Source organism: Saccopteryx bilineata, chromosome 8 (assembly GCF_036850765.1).
Source record: "Saccopteryx bilineata isolate mSacBil1 chromosome 8, mSacBil1_pri_phased_curated, whole genome shotgun sequence".
NCBI lineage: Eukaryota > Metazoa > Chordata > Mammalia > Chiroptera > Emballonuridae > Saccopteryx > Saccopteryx bilineata.
The window spans coordinates 51,867,647-51,891,374 of NC_089497.1; the positions used below are offsets into that span (position 1 = coordinate 51,867,647).

Consider the following 23,728-nt stretch of genomic DNA (forward strand, 5'->3'; position numbering starts at 1 on the left):
TAAATATCACTAGTAAAATCATTTTAACCTATTGAATATATTCAATACTTGGTTTATTTCGTAGGTAAATTTTCAGTTGCTAACTCAGCTTATACATATTTATAAATTCAAGATTTCTATTTCTTTAGTCAATTTTGTTAACCTGTATTTTGCTAAGAAAATCAACATATTGCCTAATTTTCAACTTATTAGCATGATTATTGTTTCTAGTATTAATTTATTACCTTTAGATTTCTAATATATTTTAGTTACATCCTCTCTTATTCCTTAAATTCATTATTTCTACCTTTTCTTGTTTTTTTTCTTGATCAGTCTTAACAAAGATTTGTCTATTTTTTAAATCTTTACAAAGAAATAGCTATTGGCTTTATTATATCCTTCTGTTGTATTTTTTCCTGTTTTCTGTGTTTATTCTTGAAGTTTATTTTGATTTTCTTTTCTCACCTTAAGTTGGATGCTTACTGGTTAATTTCTGCCTTTATTATTTCTAATATAAGCTTAAGTTTATGAATAATTTAAGCACTACTTTAGCTTTATGTCACAAACTATATTAGTAATATCTTCACTATCATTTGGTTCTAAATATTTTCTAATTTTTTACAGTTTCACGACCTATGAGTGTTATTTTGAGGGATATAGCTAATTCCAAAACACTGACTTTTAAGCTATGTATTTTTTTTATTGGTTTCTAAGTTAATGACAATATGAACAATAGTCAGAGAATATAGTTCAATTATAAATGTCTTTAAGGCCCTGGCTGGTGGCTCAGTGGATAGAGTGTCACCCTGGCATGTGGACGTCCTGGGTTTGATTCCCAGTCAGGGCACAGGAGAGGTGACCGTCTGCTTCTCCCCCTTCTCTCCCTCTTCTACTCCCACAGTCTGTGGCTCAATTGGTTCAAGCTGGCCCTGTTGGGGACCAAAAAAGTCAACAAGGTATTTTGCAGTTTGGATTTTGGGACAGAGGTGTGGGGAGCTGGCTGTTGCACAACCCCCCACCTCACTAAGTTGCGAAAGGCTGTGCTTCAGTACTCTTCCTGCTCCCTGTGTTCCCCAGAAGGACTGGAAGGAAGTTACTTCTTTGTGTAAAGTTGGGATGTTTAAATATGGTGGGGGGTTTTTACACTTGGTGGTTTTCTTGAGTTGCCTTGGAAACATAATTGATTTGCTAATGGCCTACTTTGCCCTATATAATAAAGAACATGCAGTTTCTGGGCACAGCCATGTTTTCTCTGCTAGAGCAGTAAATTTCTGCTAGCAGGAACTGTTAAGCCCTTCTGGAACCCGTCTTTTATAGGTCTTTAATTCTTTGTTTATTTTCATTAATTCCATACCATTCCCACTCAAGACCTGAATAAACTCGTCGTGGCTGGCCCGCGTCATGGCCCCAGATGCTGAGGATAGCTTGGTTGGCCCAAGCACGTCAGCCTCAGGCACTAAAAATAGATCGGTACTTGAGCATCAGTCCCAGATGAGATTGCTGGGTGGATACTGGTCAAGGCGCATGTGGGAGTCTGCCTCACTATCTCCCCTCCTCTCACCTAAAAAAAAGTCTTTAAAATCATTGAATTTAGAATATGGACAGAACACATAACTGTTCAGTATATAATTGAGAAGAATGTGTATTCTCTAATTATTGGATGGAGAGTTCTAATATGTAATTTAGATAAAAATTGTGTTTTTCAAATCTGCTATAGTCTAGCCTGACCAGGCGGTAGCACAGTGGGTGGAGCGTCAGACTGGGATGCAGAAGACCCAGGTTCGAAACCCCAAGGTCACCAGCTTGAGCACGGGCTCATCTGATTTGAGCAAAAGCCCACCAGCTTGGACCCAAGGTCGCTGGCTCCAGCAAGGGGTTACTCGATCTGCTGAAGGCCCGCGGTCAAGGCACATATGAGAAAGCAATCAATGAACAACTAAGGTGTAGCAACATACAATGAAAAACTAATGATTGATGCTTCTCATCTCTCTGTTCCTGTCTGTCTGTCCCTGTCTATCCCTCTCTGACTCACTCTCTGTCTCTGTAAAAAAAAACAAAAAAACTGCTATAGTCTATTTTTTTACTACTAATTTACTAGTTACTCAGAGAGCTGTGTTAAATCTCTGTGATAGTGAAGTTGTCAGTTTTGCCTGTAATTATGTCATTTTTTGTTTTATATAAAGTTTAAGGCTATGTTATTAATAGAATACAGGCTAACAAAGTCTTTTGTTATTATCAAAAGTCATCTTTATTCCTAATAACACTCTTTAACTTACAATTTTGTTATTAATAAAGCTACAACAGCTTTCTTTTGGTGTTTACTAATTACATTTTTCTTTTTATTTACAATCTTTCTGTATTTTAATGCTCTTTTATATCTCCTATAAACAATATGTAGTTGGATTTTTAAAATCCTAATTATCAGTCTGTGACTTAACTAGCAAGTGTAGTCCAAATTGCACATTATATGGTCACTTATATATTTAAAGTTATTTCTACCATTTTGTTCTGTTTGTCTCATTTATTTTCCTCTGATTCTTTCCCCCCCCCCTTCTCTGCTTTTCCAGCTGTTTTTTTGATTTCTTAAATTCACTTCTTTTTTTTTTTTTTTGTCTACTACAGTGGTACCCTGACACATGACACTTTAAATCATGAGTAATTTGAGAAATGAGCAATCATGGGATTTTTTGCTTTAAGTCACGAGCAGATATTTGAATCACAAGTGTTGGGCAAATGAGTTTGTAAAATTTGTGTTTTTTTAGTTTGTTCACTTTTTTTGGTATTTTTCTGAAGTTGGAAACGGGGAGACAGTCAGACAGACTCCCTCATGCACCCGACCAGGATCCACCTGGCATGCCCACCAGGGGGCAATGCTCCACCCATCTGGTGTGCCGCTCTGTTGCAACCAGAGCCATTCTAGCACCTGAGGCAGAGGCCATGGAGCCATCCTCAGCACTCGGGCCAACTTTGCTCCCATGGAGCCTTGGCTGCGGGAGGGGAAGAGAGAGACAGAGAGAAAGGAGAGGGGGAAGGGTAGAGAAGCAGATGGGCACCTCTCCTGTGTGCCCTGGCCAGGAATCGAACCCGGGACTCCTGCACGCCAGGCCGACGCTTTACCACTAAGCCAACCGGCCAGGGCCTAGTTTGTTCACTTTTAGTGTTAAAAATGGTGCTGGGCAGCCATGTGTGTGCTTGCCCTCAGAGCAGGGCACTTGATTGCAAATTGCAGATTACCTTCCTGCTTGGGAAGTGCCATTCTTATGCTGTTGGCTGGAGGAAAGGTTTTGGCACCAGAAAAGTTTTAAAAAGGAGGGGAGAAGAAGCCATGATGGCAGAGTGAGAGCAGAGAGGATGCAGCATGCTGAAAGAGGAGCCAAGATGGCAGGGTGCTGACAGAGAAGCCAGTTTGTGCAGAGAGGAGAAGGGAGAAGGTGTGCCGATGGGGAACCAGAGATGACTGAGACTGGTGGGGGCTTTTGATTCTAGGAGAAACTGGAGAAGATTCTCCTGGTTGTGGGACCGAAGAATGTGTAAGTGGCTTTGGGAGCCCTGTGTGTATTTTCTCATTGGCTAGTACAAGTCTTGAATAAAGAAATGGCTCACCCATTCTTTGGCTCCACTGTTTCTTTACTGTCTGCCCAAATCTAATGGGAACCTGCATGTGTATGGCCACAACGGCCACAACTACTGGCCATATGTTTGGTATAGTTTGTGGCAGGATTCAGATCAGATTGGTATGGAGCCACCACCACCCTTGAAAGGTGGGGTAGAGGACTGGTTGTTGTTATGGTTCCCCATGGCTGTCCTTTTGGGGACTGTGGGCTGGCTGATTTTTACAGCCCTGCAAGAGGAAACCAAGAGCTCTATGCAAGAGGCTGCCTGAGGCCTGCAAACTGAGGAGCAGAAGGAATTGGAATGACCATGGGAGAAACAGATGCAGATCCTGGAACTGGAGTGAGCGCTGGAGAAGGAGGTCAACCGGGTTCGGGAGTTGCACCTGGATATGGAGCAGTCTCTGGAGAAGGAATTATAGGTTCATGAGTGCAGTTTGCCCTGGAAGTTGTGGAGACCCAGCAGCTGCAGAAGCCTAAGCTGGAGCCATGCCAGCCGAATGGCTCTGAGTCAGCAGGAGCAGGCGTTTCCAGCTCCTCTTCTGAGGATGAGGAGACCGGGGCTGAAGTTGCTGTCCAAAGACTCCAGAAGGTAAAAGCCCAGCAGCAAAGAGTACCCACTAATCCCCTGGTAGGTTTGCTATGATTATGGGACATAGGAGTAGATGGCAGCATGCTCTTTGGAGCAGAGGTGGAAATGTTGGCTGCTGTAAGGCCAGGAGCCACCATTGTGGCCATTCACATGCAGGTTCCCATTGGATTCGGGCAGATGGTAAAGAGATGGCAGCCAAGGCTCCATTTGGAGCAAAGTTTGCCCGGCGCTGAGGATGGGTCTGTGGCCTCTGCCTCAGGCACTAGAATGGCTCTGATTGCGGCAGAGCGACACCCCAAAATGGGCAGAATATCACCCCCTGGTGGGTGTGCCAGGTGGATCCCGGACGGGCGCATGCAGGAGTCTGTCTGACTGCCTCCCCATTTCCAACTTCAGAAAAAAAGAAAAAAAAAAAGAAGAAAAAAAGAAAAAGAAATGGCAGAGTCGGAGGACGGTGTGCCATTCTGTTTATTGGTGTCTCACCAAGACAGGCAAACCACAAGAGAAGACAAGGGAAAAGCAGAAAACCAGCTTTTCCCTTGAAGGGCAAGGGATCAGGGAGGCCCCTGCAATGGTGATAGCAGGAACCAAGAGAGCAAGCTTTTGGTCTGCCCTACTTTATAGTGTAGATCAGTGGTCCCCAACCCCCGGGCCACGGACCGGTACCAGTCCGTGGGCCATTTGGTACCAGTCCACAAAGAAAGAATAAATAATTTACATTATTTCCGTTTTATTTATATAAAGTCTGAATGATGTTTTATTTTTTAAAAATGACCAGATTCCCTCTGTTACATCCGTCTAAGACTCACTCTTGATGCTTGTCTCGGTCACGTGATAGATTTATCCATCCCACCCTAAAGGCCGGTCTGTGAAAATATTTTCTGACATTAAACCAGTCCATGGCCCAAAAAAGGTTGGGGACCTGTAAAGCCAGAAGCCAAGGCCAGGGCCACCATCAGAGCAGCCCGGCCCATGCAGGTTCGCATTGGATTCGGACAGTCGGTAAAGAAACCATGGAGCCAGAAACTGGTGGGCCATAGTCTTTAATCTAGCTTGCACCCGGCGGGCAAGTAAAAATACACACTGGGCTCCAAAACCCAGTCACATTCAGTGCTCACAAAGCTACTGATTTATCCGAGTTTCCTAGAATCAAAGGTTTCTAGCTCACCAGCCTTATTCTCTTCAGTTCCCCATCTCCTTCCTTATCCCAGATACAAACTCTACACAAACTGGCATCTCACTCAGCACTCCGCCATCTTGGCTGCTTCTCCTGGCCTTCTCCACGTGGCCTCCTCCCGCTGCTGGCTCTATTCTCTCTGCTCTCTCATGCTAACCTCAGGAACCAAGGGGCCAAACTCTCATTCTGTCCCCATTTTATAGTGTAGAAATCCAAACCCTTAATCCAATATACAAAACAGGGAAGTCTCTAATACAAAGTCACCCTCTGAGGCATGATAGGATTGTACTGCCCTACATCAAAAAGGGTAGGAAAGGCTTAATCCCAAAACCAAGCCCCAGGCTAAAGGATTCTGCCTGCCTTTAGCCCACCCCAACACACATTAATATCACCTGGGCAACGGCCTCCTCTTGTTATCTTTAACAAAGTGAGCATAATACATTTTATCTGCCCAACAGGACCACTGGTGTAGATTTAAAATCTTTAATATATAAAATAGGGAAGTCTCTATTACAAATCACTTATCTGAGGCATGATGGGATTGCACCACCCCACGTCAAAAAGGGTGGGAAAGGCTTAGCCCTAAAACCAAGCCCCAGGCTACAAGGATCCTGCCTGCCCACAGCTGCCCCCAACACACATTAATATCACCTGGGTGATGGGTTTCCACATGGGCAGTGCCATCTTTAACAAAGTGAGCATAATATATTTTATCTGCCTAACAGCTGCCATTGCCATGTGCTCCCCCTTAGGGCAGCATCTTAAGAGCTGCCAGGATGGCAGGGATGAGGGGGGAAGGCCTGAAGCCTCATGTGTGTGGACTGACTCTTGGACTACGACCAGAGTGGGCACCAGCTCCCTTGTTGGATGGACACATGGCTTTTGGAAATATGAGAGACCCTGATGGAGGGGGGAGCAGGTTTGGTTGAAATTGTATGACTTAAGCTGTTGCTGCAATTTGTTTGTGTGATGTGCCTAATTCCTTGCACAGGAACACCTGTGGTGTGAATTGCAAAGTGAGCAAAAGGGGTGGAATGTTGGGCAAATGAGTTTGTAAAATTTGTGTTTTTTTAGTTTAACCACTTTTATTGTTAAAAATGGCGCTGGGCAGCTGTCTGTGAAATCGCTAATTATCTTCCTGCTCGGGAAGGGCCATTGTTATGCTAATGTTTCCTTCCTCTCCACCAACATCTTCGCCTGACTTTGAAGGTAAATACACTTCACAAACCAGATTATTTCTTTACATTCGCTCTTATTATGTGTGTGTTTGTGTGTGTATATATATATATATATATATATATATATTTGTTATTTATAAAGTACATTTTTTTATTTCAAAGCATATTGATAGATACGTGAATTCCAACTGCCCTTTTGATGTTCTGCTTATCTGTCAGACCTCACCCTTACTCACTGGACTATCTCCTCTGAGACAGAAGAATTCCAAGAAGCTGGCAAGCTGCCCCACGGAGGAGCATTCCAGACACACCAGGACTTTTGATTCAACACCCACTTGCTCGAAACTCTTCTTTTACCCTATAAAATTTGTCCCCTTAGCTTGTACTAGGAGAAGTGCCCAGCAGGGTTCCTTTCTTACTTTCAATAAAGCCTGTTACTCTGGTCTTTTTGGACTTCCATGGATTGCAACATCTGGTGCCGAAACCCGGGGCAGGGTACTAACTGCCTGGTCGATCCCTCTTTGCTGTCCAAACTTACAGCCAGGGAAGCAATGGGCAGTGGCAGCTCATCCTGGGCTTACTCCCTGATTCTGTTTGGATGTGTAATTGTAGGTTGATTGGCTGGCAGTCTAACCCTGTCCTGAACCCCTGCTGGACCAGAAAGGTGTAAGGTATTTTTCTCTCCAAGAAGGAAGGAAGGGACTGGAGCCACAAAGTGTGGAATAGTAAAGGCTTTATTGAGTACAGAGCACTTCCCACCTGACGAGGTTCACTGGTCCCGGGGGTCAGGGGTCAGAGAAGTTGCAAGGGGTGACCCGCGTAAGAGATATTTAAAGGGTCCCTAGGGTGGTCGAGCTAATATGACGTGGTGAAATCTCACTGGCTGGCAGAAGGTCATCCTTTTCCAAGGATTCCTGGGAAGTTTCTTCTGGCGTGCTTGGCTGTGGGAAGCCCTAGCCAAAATTCCCAGGCCTGAGTTCCCCACGTGACCTTTTCCCATTATCCACCAAACTTACATTCTGAGCTTTTATGTTAAATAGAAAAGGGGTGTCGTTTATTCATCTGGCTACTTCCCGCTGGTTAGGGGCATCGTGGGGAGGGGAGGTCATAAGGTGGTGATTTTGAGGGAATTCAGGAGGGATATCTGTTTGACTGTGAGTCGAGAAACTTCGCAGATGCGGTCCTGTAAGGATTTAAAAAAAAAAAAAAAGGAGTAATAGGGGGATTTGCAGGATTGAGCCTTTTGGTGAGCCGGAGATGGGTAGACTCCAGTGGTTCCAACTGCCAGTGGTCCTGCATGGAGGCAAGCTTGAGGCAAAACTGCATGTCAGGAGTGGTGTGCAAAGAGGAAAAGAAGGGGAGTCCCATCCATTCCCATAACCGAGACCTGTGAGGGAATTAGAGGTCCAGAGTGTGATGGCAAAACAGAGAAGGCAGCTCCCATGTCCACAAGAAATGAGATGGACTTACCCACTAATTGCAGCATACTCTGGGTTCTCCGAGTCCAGGCCATGTCCTAGGAGTTTGAGCGATGGGCCCATCTGGCTAGCTTGGCCTTCCCGTTCAGGCAGCTTGTCCTCCACGTAGAGGCACTGAGGAAAAGCCTGTTGCCCAAAGGTGCAATCGCTCTGCCAGTGACCGGGCTGCTTGCAGTCAGGGCAGGGCTCAGTGGGCAGCTGCGGGCAGGGGCCCTGCCAGGACTAGTGATCCTGCTTGCCACACTTAAAGAAGCTCCTGGTGGGGATTTTCTTTGCGTCCCGGACTTGGGTCGGGCACCTCCTGTGCCTTGCCCCTGTTGCTCTACTGACCTCAGGCTGCCACAAGAGCCTGGATTTAGAGTGTTACCTTCTGCTGCATGTGGGCCTGGCAAACAGCCTTGGCCTGTTTCTACTAGCTGGGACCATTAAAAACTTTAAATGCCATATTCACAGGTCCTGGGTAGGGGTTTGGGGGTTGAGAATAAGAGGAGGGGGCTCGTGGGAAGCTCGGCACCCAGATCCGGCAGGAAACACTGGAGCCAAAGGCGGGACAGGGCCAGAACTTCCTGTAAGAAAATTGGGGTTGGGTCTTGGGGTCCTGCAAAACAGTGTAAGAGCAAATAGTAGGTGGAGAATGGCCAGACAGAGGAGGGGTTTAAGAACACAGTGGAGAAGGGAGGGGCCCCTGGCCAGCAGGGGAGGAGAAAGAGAGAATGGTATTTGAAAGTGAATGAGAAACAGAATCCTGTGAAGGGAGGGGGCTTTCTGGAGGGAAGAGACTTGAGTGGAAGAGGTCTGCAGAGGGACCAGACAGAAGTCCCAAGAGAGGGGTGCCCCTGGAGGTCAGGCAGGAGGGGAAGAGAGTTGGGAGTTCCACGGAGAAGGAGAGATTGGGAGCAGAGGTTTTAGGTGAGGTTTCTTTCTTTTTTTTTTTTATAATAATTTTATTTTCAATGGGGCGACATCAATAAATCAGGATACATATATTCAAAGATAACAACTCCAGGTTATCTTGTCGTTCACTTATGTTGCATACCCATCACTCAAAGTCAGATTGTCCTCTGTCACCTTCTATCTAGTTTTTTTTGTGCCCCTCCCCCTCCCCCTTTCCCTCTCCCTCTCCCCCCTCCCCCCGTAACCACCACACTCTTATCAATGTCTCTTAGTCTGTCCCTCTGTACTAAAATTAACTCAAAATGGATCAAAGACCTAAACATAAGACCTGATACAATTAAGTGCATAGAAGAAGACATAGGTACTAAACTCATGGACCTGGGTTTTAAAGAGCATTTTATGAATTTGACTCCAATGGCAAGAGAAGTGAAGGCAAAAATTAATGAATGGGACTACATCAGACTAAGAAGTTTTTGCTCAGCAAGAGAAACTGATAACAAAATAAACAGACAGCCAACTAAATGGGAAATGATATTTTCAAACAACAGCTCAGATAAGAGCCTAATATCCAAAATATACAAAGAACTCATAAAACTCAACAACAAACAAACAAACAATCCAATAAAAAAATGGGAAGAGGACATGAACAGACACTTCTCCCAGGAAGAAATACAAAGGGCCAATAGATATATGAAAAGATGCTCATCTTCGTTAGTTATTAGAGAAATGCAAATCAAAACTGCAATGAGATTCCACCTCACACCTGTTAGATTAGCTATTATTAACAAGACAGGTAATAGCAAATGTTGGAGAGGCTGCGGAGAAAAAGGAACCCTCATTCACTGTTGGTGGGAATGTAAAGTAGTACAACCATTATGGAAGAAAGTATGGTGGTTCCTCAAAAAACTGAAAATAGAACTACCTTATGACCCAGCAATCCCTCTACTGGGTATATACCCCAAAAACTCAGAAACATTGATACGTAAAGACACATGCAGCCCCATGTTCATTGCAGCATTGTTCATAGGTGAGGTTTCTTTGGCCAAAAACGGTCTGCGTGTAGAACAAGCAGTACAGAAATTAAGGACAGGAGAGAAGGTAGAAGGAAGCCTGCACGTAAGGAATTTCAGAAGCTTTCCCAGTCCGGTGGCAAAAGTTGTCAAGATCTCTCAGAATATTGTAATCGAATGTCCCATTTTCAGGCCAATGGGAGTCATTGTCTAGTTTATATTGTGGCCAGGCAGTATGGCAAAAGAAAATGAGTAGAAGACAGCCCAACGGGGTTTGGTCAGACAGCTTTGACTCCGAAGAGCCCAATGTGAAGATTAGTGGTCTAGGGAGGGTGTCCCCGCCTCCAATCACAATCTTAAAGGAGAAAGCGGCCCTAGTCGGTTGGCTCAGTGGTAGAGCGTCAGCCTGGTGTGGAGTCCTGGGTTTGATTCCCAGCCAGGGCACACAGGAGAAGCGCCCATCTCCTTCTCCACCCCTCCCCCTCTCCTTCCTCTCTGTCTCTCTCTTCCCCTCCCACAGCCAAGGCTGCAATGGAGCAAAGTTTGCCTGGGCACTGAGGATGGCTCTTTGGCATTTGCCTCAGGCGCTAGAATGGCTCTGATTGCGGCAGAACAACACCCCAGATGGGAAGAGCATCGCCCCCTGGTGGGCATGCCAAGTGGATCCTGGTCGGGCACATGAGGGAGTCTGTCTGAATGCCTCCCCGTTTCCAACTTCAGAAAAATACAAAAAAAAAAAAAAAAGGAGAAAGTTCTCCTGAGAATGTGGAGTCGTCCTGCTTAGGGGTCGTCACCACCTAAGAAGGAGCTCAAAGAGAATATAGAGGGATTTGGCTAAGTGCTTAGACTTTTGGAATGTGCTGTCCCTGGGACAGAAAAATGGCAAACCCCTCAAAATGTGAGGCTGACTGGAGAAAGCTGTCTGACGATGGATTAGGGACTTATGGGTCGAATTAAAGCCAACCAGGAAAGGGAAGGGAGAAACTCCTTACCTTTCTGATCTGGCAGGGGTTCAGGACAGGGTTAGACTGCCGGCCAATCAACTTACAATTACACATCCAAACAGAATCAGGGAGTAAGCCCAGGAGGAGCTGCCGCTACCCATTGCTTCCCTGGTTGTAAATTTGGACAGCAGAGAGGAATCGTCCAGGCAGTTAGTACCATGTCCCGGGTTTCAGCACCAAATGTTGAAATCCAGTGTTTAAAGAAGCCTATTAGACTGAGGAAAGAAAAGATTTGATCTGTGGTAGTAGGTGGTTGGAGACTGCGGAGGGTCTGAGTTCGATTTAGGGTGAGACCTCAGGTGGTGAGGGTTAAGATGATGCCCAGATAGACTACAGACTAAGAGTGAAGTTGAGCCTTAGCAGAGAAATACGATATCACTTCATGGCAAGGAAGTTAAGAAGGGTGGCGGTGTGTCTCCTTGAGGCAGGCAGGGAGGGGCTGCAGAGGAGTGGGTTATCTACATATTGTAAGAGAGTACTAGTTTTGAGATTGCATGCTGTTAAATCCTGAGCTAGTGCCTGCCCAAACAGGTGTGGGCTGTTTTTGATCCCCTGGGGTAAGACAGTCCATGTAAGTTGTTGGGCTGCATTAGTGTCCGGGTCAGTTTAAATAAAGGTAAACAGAAAGTAAGAGTCAGGGTGTAGAGGAATGGTAAAGAAGGCATTTTTGAGGTCTAGAACCGTGAAATGAGTGGTATTTGAGGGAATGTGTGACAGTAACCTGTAGAGATTAGGGACTGCTGGATGGAGGGGAATTACTGCCTCATTGATTAGGTATAAGTCTTGTGTGAGGAGATAAGCCCCTGAAGGTTTTTGAACAGGAAGGATGGGGGTATTGCAGGGAGAGTCCATGGGGATGAGTAAGCCTGGTTTAAGAGGAGGGGGGGATGGGTCAAAGAAGAAAAAGAGACAGAGCCGCCCGTCTGTAAGGAGGGAGGAGGTGTGTATTTATAGGGTTTCAGATTCTTCTGTTTTGCGAGGGAAGATTTCAGGGTTGGTGTGTAGGGTTAGGTAGATCTTTCCAATTTTCTGATTGGCGAAGGTCTGCATGCGGTTCTGTAAGAAACTAATGAACAAATGTAAGAGGCAGGGTCCAAAAGTTAGAAAAATAAATAGGAGAGTGAGTGGACCAATGAAAGGCAATAGTCAAGACACCCAGTTTGTGTGAAACCACTGATTTCATGACTTGGTTTGTTTTTTACGAATTTGCTGGGCTTCAGAGAGAGAGAGAGAGAGAGAGAGAGAGAGTGGGAATAAGACAGGAAGTGGCCAGTCCCCCTGCCCCTAGACCTACTTCTGTAGAAATTCCTAAAGCAACAAGAAGAGGGATTACCTGTACAGCTCGTTTGGTCCTTAGATTGATGGGTAGTGTACTAGGAATTGAAAGAGGCTCATGGGGTGGAATTAGGTTGTATTTGGGTTGAGATAGATTAGGGTACAGGTTTCTGTCCAATTAGTAAGGAGACACATATAGGTGTTGGTCCCACACAAGTAGAAAGCCCCTGATTGGGTGAGGTAGGTTGAGAGGCGAATAGAGAATAGATGGGCAAGGGGTCGGTTTTGTTTCTCTGTTTCTGAGCTCCAGATGGTCAGGGTGGAGGAAAGAGCCACCCCAATAAGTAGGGAGATTAGAGGATTGTTAGCTAGGGTGACTAATTAAACATTCTTCAAAAACCAGTTTTCTCACTGTTCAAATTCTTTTTTCTCTGTACAAACCTCCTACAACCTGCACAAACCTTCTACAACTTACATAAACCTTCAGCTTTCGTGCACTTTCTTATCTAGAAATAACTGGCCTTCATAATGGGGAAAGGTCACATGGGGAACTCAGGCCCAGGAATTTTGGCTAGGGCCGCCCACAACCAAGCACGCCAAAAGGAACTTCCCAGGAGTCCTTGGAAAAGAGCGACTGTCTTGCCAGCCAGTGAGATTTCACCACGTCATATTAGCTCGACCACCCTAGGGACCCTTTAAATATCTCTCACGCGGGTCACCCCTGGCAACTTCTCTGACCCCTGACCCCCGGAACCAGAGAACCTCGTCGGGTGGGAAGCGCTCTGTACTCAATAAAGCCTTTACTATTCCACACTTTGTGGCTCCGGCCCTTTTCTTCTTTCTCGGCAGGGAAAAATACCTTACAAAAGGTAAGGAGTTTCTCCCTTCCCCTTCCCTGGTCAGCTTCTCTTTTCCATAAAATCTTCTCTGGTCAGACGGTTTTCTCTGACATGCCTCACATTATGAGGGGTTTGACTTTCAGTCTCAGTAGACTGCATGGAAGACTAGGCGCCTAGCCAAACCTCTCCATTCTCTCTCTCTCGGAGCTCCCTGACAGGTGGTGTCGACCTCTATCAGGGACGACTCCCCCACACGGAGATTTTCTCCTCTTGGGACAGTGACAAAAGGCGGGGATGCCCCCTCTTGCTCACCTGTCTCCACGGCTTTTCAGAGTAAGCCTTCCGACCAGACCCCTCTAGGATGTCTCATGAAAAACCTCACTAAGTTGGGCCTCTCTGACCTTAAGCCAAAAAAATCTCATTTTCTTCTTGTGGGGCAGATAAAATATATTATGCTTACTTTGTTAAAGATGGCGCTGCCCACATGGAAGCCCGTTGCCCAGGTGATATTAATGTGTGTTGGGGGTGGGCTATGGGCAGGCAGGATCCTTGTAGCCTGGGGCTTGGTTTTAGGACTAAGCCTTTCCCACCCTTTTTGATGTGGGGTGGTACAATCCCATCATACCTCAGATAAGTGACTTTGTATTAGAGACTTCCCTATTTTGTATATTGGATTAAAGGTTTTGATTTCTGCACTATAAAGTTGGGCAGGCCAGGACCTTGCTTTCTCAGTTCCTGAGATTAGTATTAGAGAGGAGAGTAGAGAAAGGCCACGTGGAGGAGTCCAGCAGAAGCAGACAAGATGGCGGAGTGTTGAGTAAGAAGCCAGTTTGTGCAGGGAGAAGGAAGGAGACGGGGAATAGAAGTGAATAAGGCTGGTGAACTAGAAACCTTTGATTCTAGGAAAACTTGGATAAGACAGTAGCTTTGTGAGCACTGAATGAGTGGGTTTTGGAGCCCAGTGTGTGTTTTTACTTGCCTGCCGGGTGCAAGCTAGGATTAAAGATGATGGCCCATCAGTTTTTGGCTCCGTTGTTTCTTTACCATCTGTCCGAATCCAATGCAAACCTGCATAAGCCAGGCAGCTGTGATAGTGGCCCTGGCTACTGGCTTTACACTTCTGTAACAAGGCATGGCCCCAATACAAATTAGACAATGACTCCCATTGGCCTGGAACATTCGATTACAATATTCTGAGGGATCTAGATAATCTTTGCCACTGACGGGAAAGGCTTCTGACATTCCTTATGTTGGGCAGATAAAATGTATTATGCTCACTTTGTTAAAGATAACACGAGGAGGCCGTTGCCCAGGTGATATTAATGTGTGTTGGGGTGGGCTAAAGGCAGGCAGAATCCTTTAGCCTGGGGCTTGGTTTTGGGATTAAGCCTTTCCTACCCTTTTTGATGTAGGGCGGTACAATCCAATCATGCCTCGGAGAAGTGACTTTGTATTAGAGACTTCCCTATTTTGTATATTGGATTAAAGGTTGTGAAGCTATACTATAAAATGGGGGCAGAACGGGAGCTGGGCTCTTGGTTCCTGGGATGATTAGAGGAGAGAACGGAGAAGAGAGAGTAGAGCCAGCAGCGGAAGGAGGCCACGTGGAGTAGGCCAGGAGAAGCAACCAAGATGGTGGAGTGCTGAGTGAGATGCCAGTTTGTGTAGAGTTTGTATCTGGGATAAGGAAGGAGATGGGGAACAGAGGTGAATAAGTCTGGTGAGCTAGAAACCTTTGATTCTAGGAAACTCGGATAAGTCAGTAGCTTTGTGAGCACTGAATGTGACTGGGTTTTGGAGCCCAGTGTGTATTTTTACTTGCCCGCCGGGTGCAAGCTAGAATTAAAGACTATGGCCCATCAGTTTTTGGCTCCATGGTTTCTTTACCGACTGTCCGAATCCAATGCGAACCTGCATAGGCCAGAAGGCTGCTGTGATAGTGGCCCTGGCTCTGGCTTCTGGCTTTACACCTTATGTGCAGGCTTCCTTTTACTTTCACTCCTGTCCTTAATTTCTGTGCTGCTTGTTCTACATGCAGGCCGTTTTTGGCCAAAGAAACCTCACCTAAAACCTCTGCTCCTAATCTTTCCCTCTCCGCGGACTCCCAACTCTCTTCCCCTCCTGCCTGACCTCCTGCCTGACCCCTCTTGGGACTTCTCTCTGGTCCCTCTGTGAACCTCTTCCACTGGAGTCTCTTCCCTCCGAGAGCCCCCTCCCCTCCCTTCGCAAGATCCTGTTTCTCATTCACTTGCAAATACCATTCTCTCTTTCTCCTCCCCTGCTGGCCAAGGGCCCCTCCCTTATCCACTGTGTTCTTAAACCCCTCCTCCCTCCTTACAGACTGGCAACTCTGTCTCTTTTTCTTCTTTGACCCATCGCCCCACCCCACCGGCTTCGGCTGTCTCTTTTTCTTCTTTGACCCATCTTTCCCCCTCCTCAGAGACTGACTGCCTTCCACTACCCCTGGTACTCTCCCCTCTCCTCAGACTTCTAAATCTCTTTGACTCCTCTGACCACGTGGCACCACCGCCAGTACTTTAATCTCTTCCTCCTCCTCCTCCTCCTCCTGCAGATTCTGACCCTCCGTCTTTCCATCCAGCAGCTCACACTGTCCATCTGTCTGCTTTCTCTCTTCCTCCCCTCTATGCTGACAACTCCCTGCCATCTTGAAAAACTTAAAAAAGCAGAATTGTCTATTGAGCTGTGTGAGTGAGTAATCTGTTTTGTCTCTTTGTCAGAAAATATCTCTAATATAATTTTAATTGAAACAAGTAAAGCACGCTCATTTAAATTCCTTAATTTATAATTTATATGTAAAATCTTTGTTTGATGTGTAATTGTGTCTGTTTCTAAGGCCTTAAAGCAGTAATTACCCACCTCTTAAACCAGGCTTACTCATCCCCATGGACTGTCCCTGCAATACTCCCATCCTTCCTGTTCAAAAACCTTCAGGGACTTATCACCTCGTAGAAGCCTTACACCTAATCAATGAGGCCCTAATTCCCCTCCATCCAGCAGTCCCTAATCTCTACAGGTTACTGTCACACATTCCCTCAAACACCACTCACTTCACCTAGACCTCAAGAATGCCTTCTTTACCATTCCTCTACACCCTGACTCTTACTTTCTGTTTGCATTCACCTGGACTGACCCGGACACGAATGCAGCCCAGCAATTTATGTGGATTGTCTTACCCCAGGGGATCAAAAACAGCCCACACCTGTTTGGGCAGGCACTAACTCAAGATTTAACAGCATGCAATCTCAAAACTAGTACTCTCTCACAACATGTTAAGAACCAACTCCCCTGCAGTCCCTCCCTGCCTGCCTCAAGGAGACACACCACCACCCTTCTTAACTTCCTCGCTGTGAAGGGATATCATGTCTTCTCTGCTAAGGCTCAACTTCACTCTTAGTCCGTAGTCTATTTGGGCATCGCCTTAACCCCCACCACCTGAGGTCTCACTCTAGATTAAACTCAGACCCTCCGCAGTCTCCAACCACATACCACAGCAAATCAAATCCTTTCTTTTCTTGGTCTAATAGGCTTCTTTAGACACTGGATTCCTAATTTTGCTCTCTTAGTCAAGCCCCTCAGTGAGATCTTCTGAGGATGGTTTTAAGGTCTATAATGGCGAAGGAAGTTAACAGAAAAGGCAAATAAGGCCCAAAAGAAGTCAGGAAATACCAGTTTTTGGCATACGCTCTTAAAGGCTCCAGCACCCTAAAGGGCTTCATAAGGATTCCATCAGGGTCCTGCTCCAGAGTGGAAAGAAAGGTCATTGAACTGAAGCCTGCCAGGCTTCCTGGCCCCATCAAGGGACACATCATTGCTGTGGAAAGAGGGACACGAGAAAGTAAGCTGCCCCCTTGCTCCACGGAGGGAGGGTTCAGTCTCTTCTAGCCCTGCGCCAGCTACCTGTGACCTGACCTAGCCCAGCATGCTGGGAATTGCCACTGAAGGCCCAAGGACATCCTTCACCAGCCTAAGGTATTTCTTCCAAGTAGCAGATAAACTGATCTCATTTCTTGTAAACACAGGGCCATCTACTATGCCTTGCCTGAATATTTGAGTATTATTTATCCTTTGAAGATCTCTACTGTGGGAATTGACAGTCTGATTTTGTTACTTTATTTAATGTATAGTATCTCCTTTATTCCTCTTGTCTCAATGCCCCATGCCTATTATAGGCTGGGACCTGCTGCTAATTCCAGCTAGAAACAGTAGTCACTAGGACTTAAACTTTAACTGCAAAGTGTAGAAATGTAACCACCCCTTCCCTAAGTACTTGCAGGATTTACAGGTTACTCAGCAAACTGTTCAAAGACTGTCCAAGAGGCACTTCCAGCATTACATCACCCAAGGACTGGCTTTCACGTGGACAGGTCCACATACAGTGATCCTGACAACTCCCACTGCTGCTAAAGTAGAAAAACGACATAACACCTATATGTGTCTCCCTACTAATTAGACAGAAACCTGTACCCTAATCTATTTCACCCCAAATATCAACCTAATCCCACCCCATGAGCCTCTTCCAGTTCCTACTATACTGCCCGTCAATCTAAGGACCAAATGAGCTGTACAGGTAATTCCTCTTCTTGTTGCTTTAGGAATCTCTACAGAAGTAGGCCTAGGGGCAGGGGGACTGGCCACTTCCCTGTCTTATTCCTACTCTCTCTCTCTCTCTCTGAAGCCCAGCAAATTCATAAACATGGAATCAGTGGTTTCACACAAACTGAGTGTCTTGACTATTGCCTTTCATTGGTCCACTCATTCTCCTATTTATTTTTCTAAACTTTTGGACTCTGCCTCTTACGTTTGTTCACTAGTTTCTTACAGAACCACATGCAGACCTTCACCAATCAGAAAATTGGAAAAAACTACCCAACCCTACACACCAACCATGAAACCTGCCCTCGCAAAACAGAAAAATCTGGAACCCTATCAATATACCCCTACTCCGAACAAAGGTGGAAAAACCCCTTGTTCTCGATGCTAGCACCAATTAAAGGACCAATCCTAATTTTGTGCCTAATTTTAATGCTTGCCTCTTCCTTTATTAAGTTCCTGCAGGCTCGAATGAGAGAAATCTCCAAGATTACCTACAATCAAATGCTTTCATAACCCCTACTTCAATTACCCCGGGGGGGGGGCATGTCACAAAGGAGCCCCCAATAGGGATAACAGCAGGAAGTAGCTCCAGAAGATGGCCGGTTTGAGACAAACCTCCTTTCTGAACCCCATACCCTCTCCTTCCCCCCACCTCTTTTCCTTTTTTATCATACCACAGAGTTGAGAAATGATAGATACGTGAATTCCAACTGCCCTTTTGATGTTCCGCTTATCTGTCAGACCTCACCCTTACTCACTGGACTATCCCTCCTGAGACAGAAGAATTTCAAGAAGCTGGCAAGCCGCCCCAAGAAGGAGCATTCTGGACAGACCAGGACTTTTGATTCAACACCCACTTGCTCGAAACTCTTCTTTTACCCTATAAAATTTGTCCCCCTAGCTTGTACTGGTGCCCTTCTCCCCCAGAGAAGTGCCTGGCAGGGTTCCTTTCTTCCTTTCAATAAAGCCTGTTACTCTGGTCTTTCGGACTCCCATGGATTCCAACACATATAAAACAAAAAATTCGTGTGGTTTTGGGGGGCAAGAACAAATTAACTGCATTCCCACTAATTTAAATGGGGAAATTCAATTTGACACATGAGCAAATTGAGTCACGAGCTCAGCCATGAAACAAACTCGTGTGTCAAGGTACCACTGTATTTAGAAATTAGATATTTTATTCCTCTTCTTACAGTGGCTGCCCTTAAATTTTAATCTGTGTAAGAAACTTTAATCTTCTCTTGAACAATACAAGGACTTTAAACCCCTTTAACTGTAGTCATCACTCCACCATTTTACATGGCTCATTTTTCTTTTCTTTTTTTAAAATTGATTTGAGAGAGAGAAGGGATAGAGGGGGTTGGAGAAACATCAATTTGTCGTTCCACTTATTTATGCATTCATTGGCTGATTCTTGTATGTGCCTTGACCAAGGATTGAACACACAACCTTGGTTTATTGGGATGATGCTCTGACCAACTGAGCTACCCAGCCAGGGCACATGGTTCATTTTTCATTTCTATTTTAATACTATTTTGTTTCCCAAATTAGACATTCCTATTAATGCTGTTTTAGGAAGACAATAATTGTTTACATGTATCCGTATTTACCATTTCTTTGTTCATTACGCTTTCTTGCAGCTTAGTTTTTTGGGTGTTTTCCCCTCCTTCCTGAAAAATCCTTCGAATTTTAAGTTTCTTGAATGAGAGTCTTATTTTTGGTAAATCCAGTTTTTGATGGTCTGAGAGTGACTTCATTAAAAAATTTAGGCAAAATAAAAGCTTAACTATATATAGAATTTTAGGTTAAGTTAATTTCTCTCAGCACCTTTGAAATATTATACTAATGTCTTCAGGTTTCTATCATTTTTATTTCAAAAAGTGTATTAGTTTTCTATTACTACCATAACAAATTACCACAATTCAGTGACTTAAAAGAGCACACATGTATTTTTTTACAGTTCTATGGACAGAGGTCAGCTATGGGCCCAACTGGACTATAACCTAAGTGTTGGCAGGCTTTGCTCCTTTCTGGAAGCTTTGAGTCTACCTCTTTGGTCACTCAGTTATAGGTAGAATTCAATTCCATGCAGTTAAAGGATTGAGATACCAGTTTTCTTGCTGTCTGTCCACTGGGAGCAACCTTTCCCTGCTAAAAGCTTCTTTCTGGTCCTTGCGCATAATCAGCATGGGCCACCAGAACCTTCTCATGCTGCTCTTTGACAAAACCAGGAAAGTTTCTCCACTTTTGAAGACTTCTGTGATTAGAGTGGGCCCATTTGAATAAATCTGGCTAATCTTCCCATTTGAAGGGTAACCTTAGTTACATCTGCAAAATTCCTTTTGCCATGTAAAGCGACATCTTCAGATTCAGATTCAAGTGTGGATATCTTTGCAATGGGTGGGGAGGGGATGACGACATCATTCTGCCTACCAAAAAACGTATGCTGTCAGTCTGTCATTCCTTTGTAGATTATTTGGCTGTTCTCTCTAGCTGCTTTTTTTTTTTTTTTTTTTTTCATTTTTCTGAAGCTGGAAACAGGGAGAGACAGTCAGACAGACTCCCGCATGCGCCCCACCGGGATCCACCCGGCACGCCCACCAGGGGCGGTGCTCTGCCCCCCAGGGGGCGATGCTCTGCCCATCCTGGGCGTCACCATATTGCGACCAGAGCCACTCTAGCGCCTGAGGCAGAGGCCACAGAGCCATGCCCAGCGCCTGGGCCATCTTTGCTCCAATGGAGCCTTGGCTGCGGGAGGGGAAGAGAGAGACAGTGAGGAAAGCGCGGCGGAGGGGTGGAGAAGCAAATGGGCGCTTCTCCTATGTGCCCTGGCCGGGAATCGAACCCGGGTCCTCCACACGCTAGGCCGACGCTCTACCGCTGAGCCAACCGGCCAGGGCTCTAGCTGCTTTTAAGATCACTTCTCTGGTGGGCTACATTTTCACTGTTTCTTGGTATGGGTTTCTGTTTTTCTTATCCTTGTATTGCCTCTCCTCCATTCTCTTTTTAAATCTCTATTAAGCATATGCTAGGTCTTTCTTTCTTTTTTTTTTTTTTGTATTTTTCTTAAGCTGGAAACGGGGAGAGACAGTCAGACAGACTCCCGCATGCGCCTGACCGGGATCCACCCAGCACGCCCACCAGGGGCGAAGCTCTGCCCACCAGGGGGCGATGCTCTGCCCCTCCGGGGGGTTGCTCTGCCACGACCAGAGCCACTCTAGCGCCTGGGGCAGAGGCCAAGGAGCCATCCCCAGCGCCCGGGCCATCTTTGCTCCAATGGAGCCTTGGCTGTGGGAGGGGAAGAGAGAGACAGAGAGGAAGGGGGGGAGGTGGAGAAGCAAATGGGCGCTTCTCCTATGTGCCCTGGCCGGGAATCAAACCCGGGTCCCCTGCACGCCAGGCCGACGCTCTACCGCTGAGCCAACCAACCAGGGCCGCATATGCTAGGTCTTTCAAAGCTGTCCTGTCTCTGTGCCACAGGCCCCATCCAAAAGCATGTGAATACCTTAGCCTTATGTCCAAGCCCCATCCCTGAAGTCACCCTAAATCCAATCTTGATGCAGACTGTGGCATAGCCCACCCTTGGGAGGAGAGACACAAGAAAGAGGCCAGTCAGGCCTTGTAAGTAGATGTAGTGCTGTTTAGGCAGGAAATTTGGGGGTTCCAGGTACCTACTGGGTAGTTTAGGAGTGAGGTGTGCAGTGACCCTGTGGATTCCTCACTTTGGGCGCAGCTGGAGGAAGGCCAGAGTAGGGACCTCTTGCCCGTATCCAAGAGCAGTATCATACAAGACAATAGCATGCTTCTTTCAAGAGGAAGAATACTGATTATAGTAAAGTGAGGAGGAAAACGAGTTCTATGCAAGAGGCTGAGGATGTGAGGGTCAGAAAAGTTTGGAAGTATAAATACTGATTCCAGAACAGGTAAGAGATGCGTGGTGAGATTAGCTGGCCTCTACATTGCAGAAGTAAAATAAAATTTGGGCAGTCGCAGTGGTTCAGCCTTTAGAAGAGCTATTCTCTTTGCATAAATACTCTTCAGACTCTATTTGCTGCATTCCTTACTAGCCCTAACTCTTACACATTCTTCAAGTCTTTTCTTGAGTGTTACTTTCTTTAGAAGCCTTCCTCACCCCAACCCCTGATTGCTCTCCCCCTTACATATTTCCAAAGAATCTGTAATTCCTCATTTGTTATACCCAGTCATACTGGTTAAGTTGTTCATAGCTGCCTTTCTTATTATTCAGGCTGAAAGGTTTATGAAGACATTTGTCTTGTCCATCATCATATCCCCAGCACCCAGAAGGTGACTGAAACACATGTGGTGGTCCAAAAATATTTGGCCTAGTAAATTAATAATTTGGCCTAGTACTGCTTGAGTGTCATTGCTTGATATGGTCGAATCAGCAGTATATCATCAGCCTTTTGATGTCTTTCCACTTCAAATAATTCATTTTCCATGTTATTTTTCAAAGCAAAGGTTATTTATTTTAACAGCTAATGCATGGTATAAGATTTTCTGGAAAATCTAAGATCATCCTGCTGTCCTAATATGTTACACTGTCATCATTTTAGAAAATAAAAGGCTTTGATTATATACTAGAAAAATCTTTTCATTACACATAAAACATTTTTGGTATTACCTATAGTAAAGGAGGTGAAAGGATAACTTGAAGGAAACTTGGAGGGGAAGGGTGATCCTGAAAGTTTTTAGTTGGTATCTACCTGCCCTAGCCCCAAGAGATAAAGACTAAGATGCTAGTGGTATGTAACTGGTTCCCTTCAATAACCTAGTCAGTTCATACAGACAATCCATTTGACATGTTCAAACCACACTCTGAGTCACTCACTGATGGTCATTATTGGTTAGTTCCTCCAAAGCAGGGCCATGCCAGTTGTTCAGATGGAGTGGGGGTTAGTCAACAGGGCTGCCACTGAAGCCTTTCCCCAAATACGAATATGGACTCGGCATTGTTGCTTTTGATAAGTAATCCTGTGGCTGTGCAGGATTTTGGGTGCAAGTCCACAGATATTGAGGCATAGCCTGCACACCACTAAAAATAACAAAGGTTTCAGGGCTGGGGACATTATCAACCACACTGTCATGTCTATCTATGTCTCCAGGACGCAGTGGTGGGGGAACAATATTTTGCGGATGACCCTGACAGAAGGAGCCTGTGAGTACTTCAGCCTCAAACACATAGATCAGCTTCTCTGTGGCAGATGTTTTCTTGACCTGGGATGCTAGGTTTCTGATGTTCTTGGTAAAGTATATGCCAGCTCCATATTTTGGCTCTGATAAAAGAAAAAAAAATTAAATGGTTATTATGTTCTGGATAATCACATTGCCTGTTTGTGTAATAATATATATTCTCTATCTAGTCTTCCAAATAATCATCACTTCCTGTTCTCAAGTCTCTGTGTCTGTAGCAAAGACACCCAAATTTGTTCCCTAGAGTAAAATGGTCACTGGTATCATCAATATAATAATAGCTTACATTTAAATATAGCTTCCTTCCTTCCTTCTGACCCCCCTTCTTTCTTTATATTTACTTTGGACTTAACCAAACACTGTTTCAAACTCTAGAGCAGCACCAAATGACAGAAATGCAATGTAAGCCACATATGTAATTTTAAGTTCTGTACTAGCCACATTAAAAAAGGTAAAACAAAAACATGTTAATTTAATAATATTAATTAATGTAATAACATTTAATATTAGTTTGATAATAAACTTATTTAGTCTTTTATATCCAAAATGTCATTATCTCAACATGTGATCAATAAACAAAATTTTTAAGGAGATATTTTACAACTTTTTCTTTGGTAGTAGTCTCTAAAATACAGTGTTTGTTTTATATTTACAGCATATCTCAATTCAGGATAGCCATATTTCAAGTGCTCAACAACCACATGTGGCTAGCTCATGGCTACCATATTGGACTGTCAGCTCTAGAACTTTAAAAATGACTAAGACATGATCCCTATTCTCAGAAGTTCACAAAGAGAATCTCCCACGGTATAAACAGATAAAATATAGTACAATTTTATGTGGCAAGGAAGCCATTTGAGATCAAA

General features: G+C 45.0%; 2 protein-coding genes across 5 annotated transcripts in view; one reads left to right on the top strand and one right to left on the bottom strand.

Moving 5' to 3' along the window:
- Positions 1-23,728, top strand: part of LOC136312241 (protein mono-ADP-ribosyltransferase PARP15-like) — a 328,256-nt gene that overhangs the window by 203,347 nt on the left and 101,181 nt on the right. The gene's annotated exons all lie outside the window — the stretch shown is intronic.
- The window catches only part of PARP9 (poly(ADP-ribose) polymerase family member 9), a 40,241-nt gene continuing 38,641 nt past the window's right edge, over positions 22,129-23,728 (bottom strand). For all 4 annotated transcript variants that reach the window (XM_066241854.1, XM_066241856.1, XM_066241857.1 and 1 more), the window contains one exon: positions 22,129-22,945. In XM_066241854.1, coding sequence (XP_066097951.1) covers positions 22,566-22,945 — 380 coding nt within the window. In that variant the 3' untranslated portion in view covers positions 22,129-22,565. The remainder of the gene's footprint in view (positions 22,946-23,728) is intronic.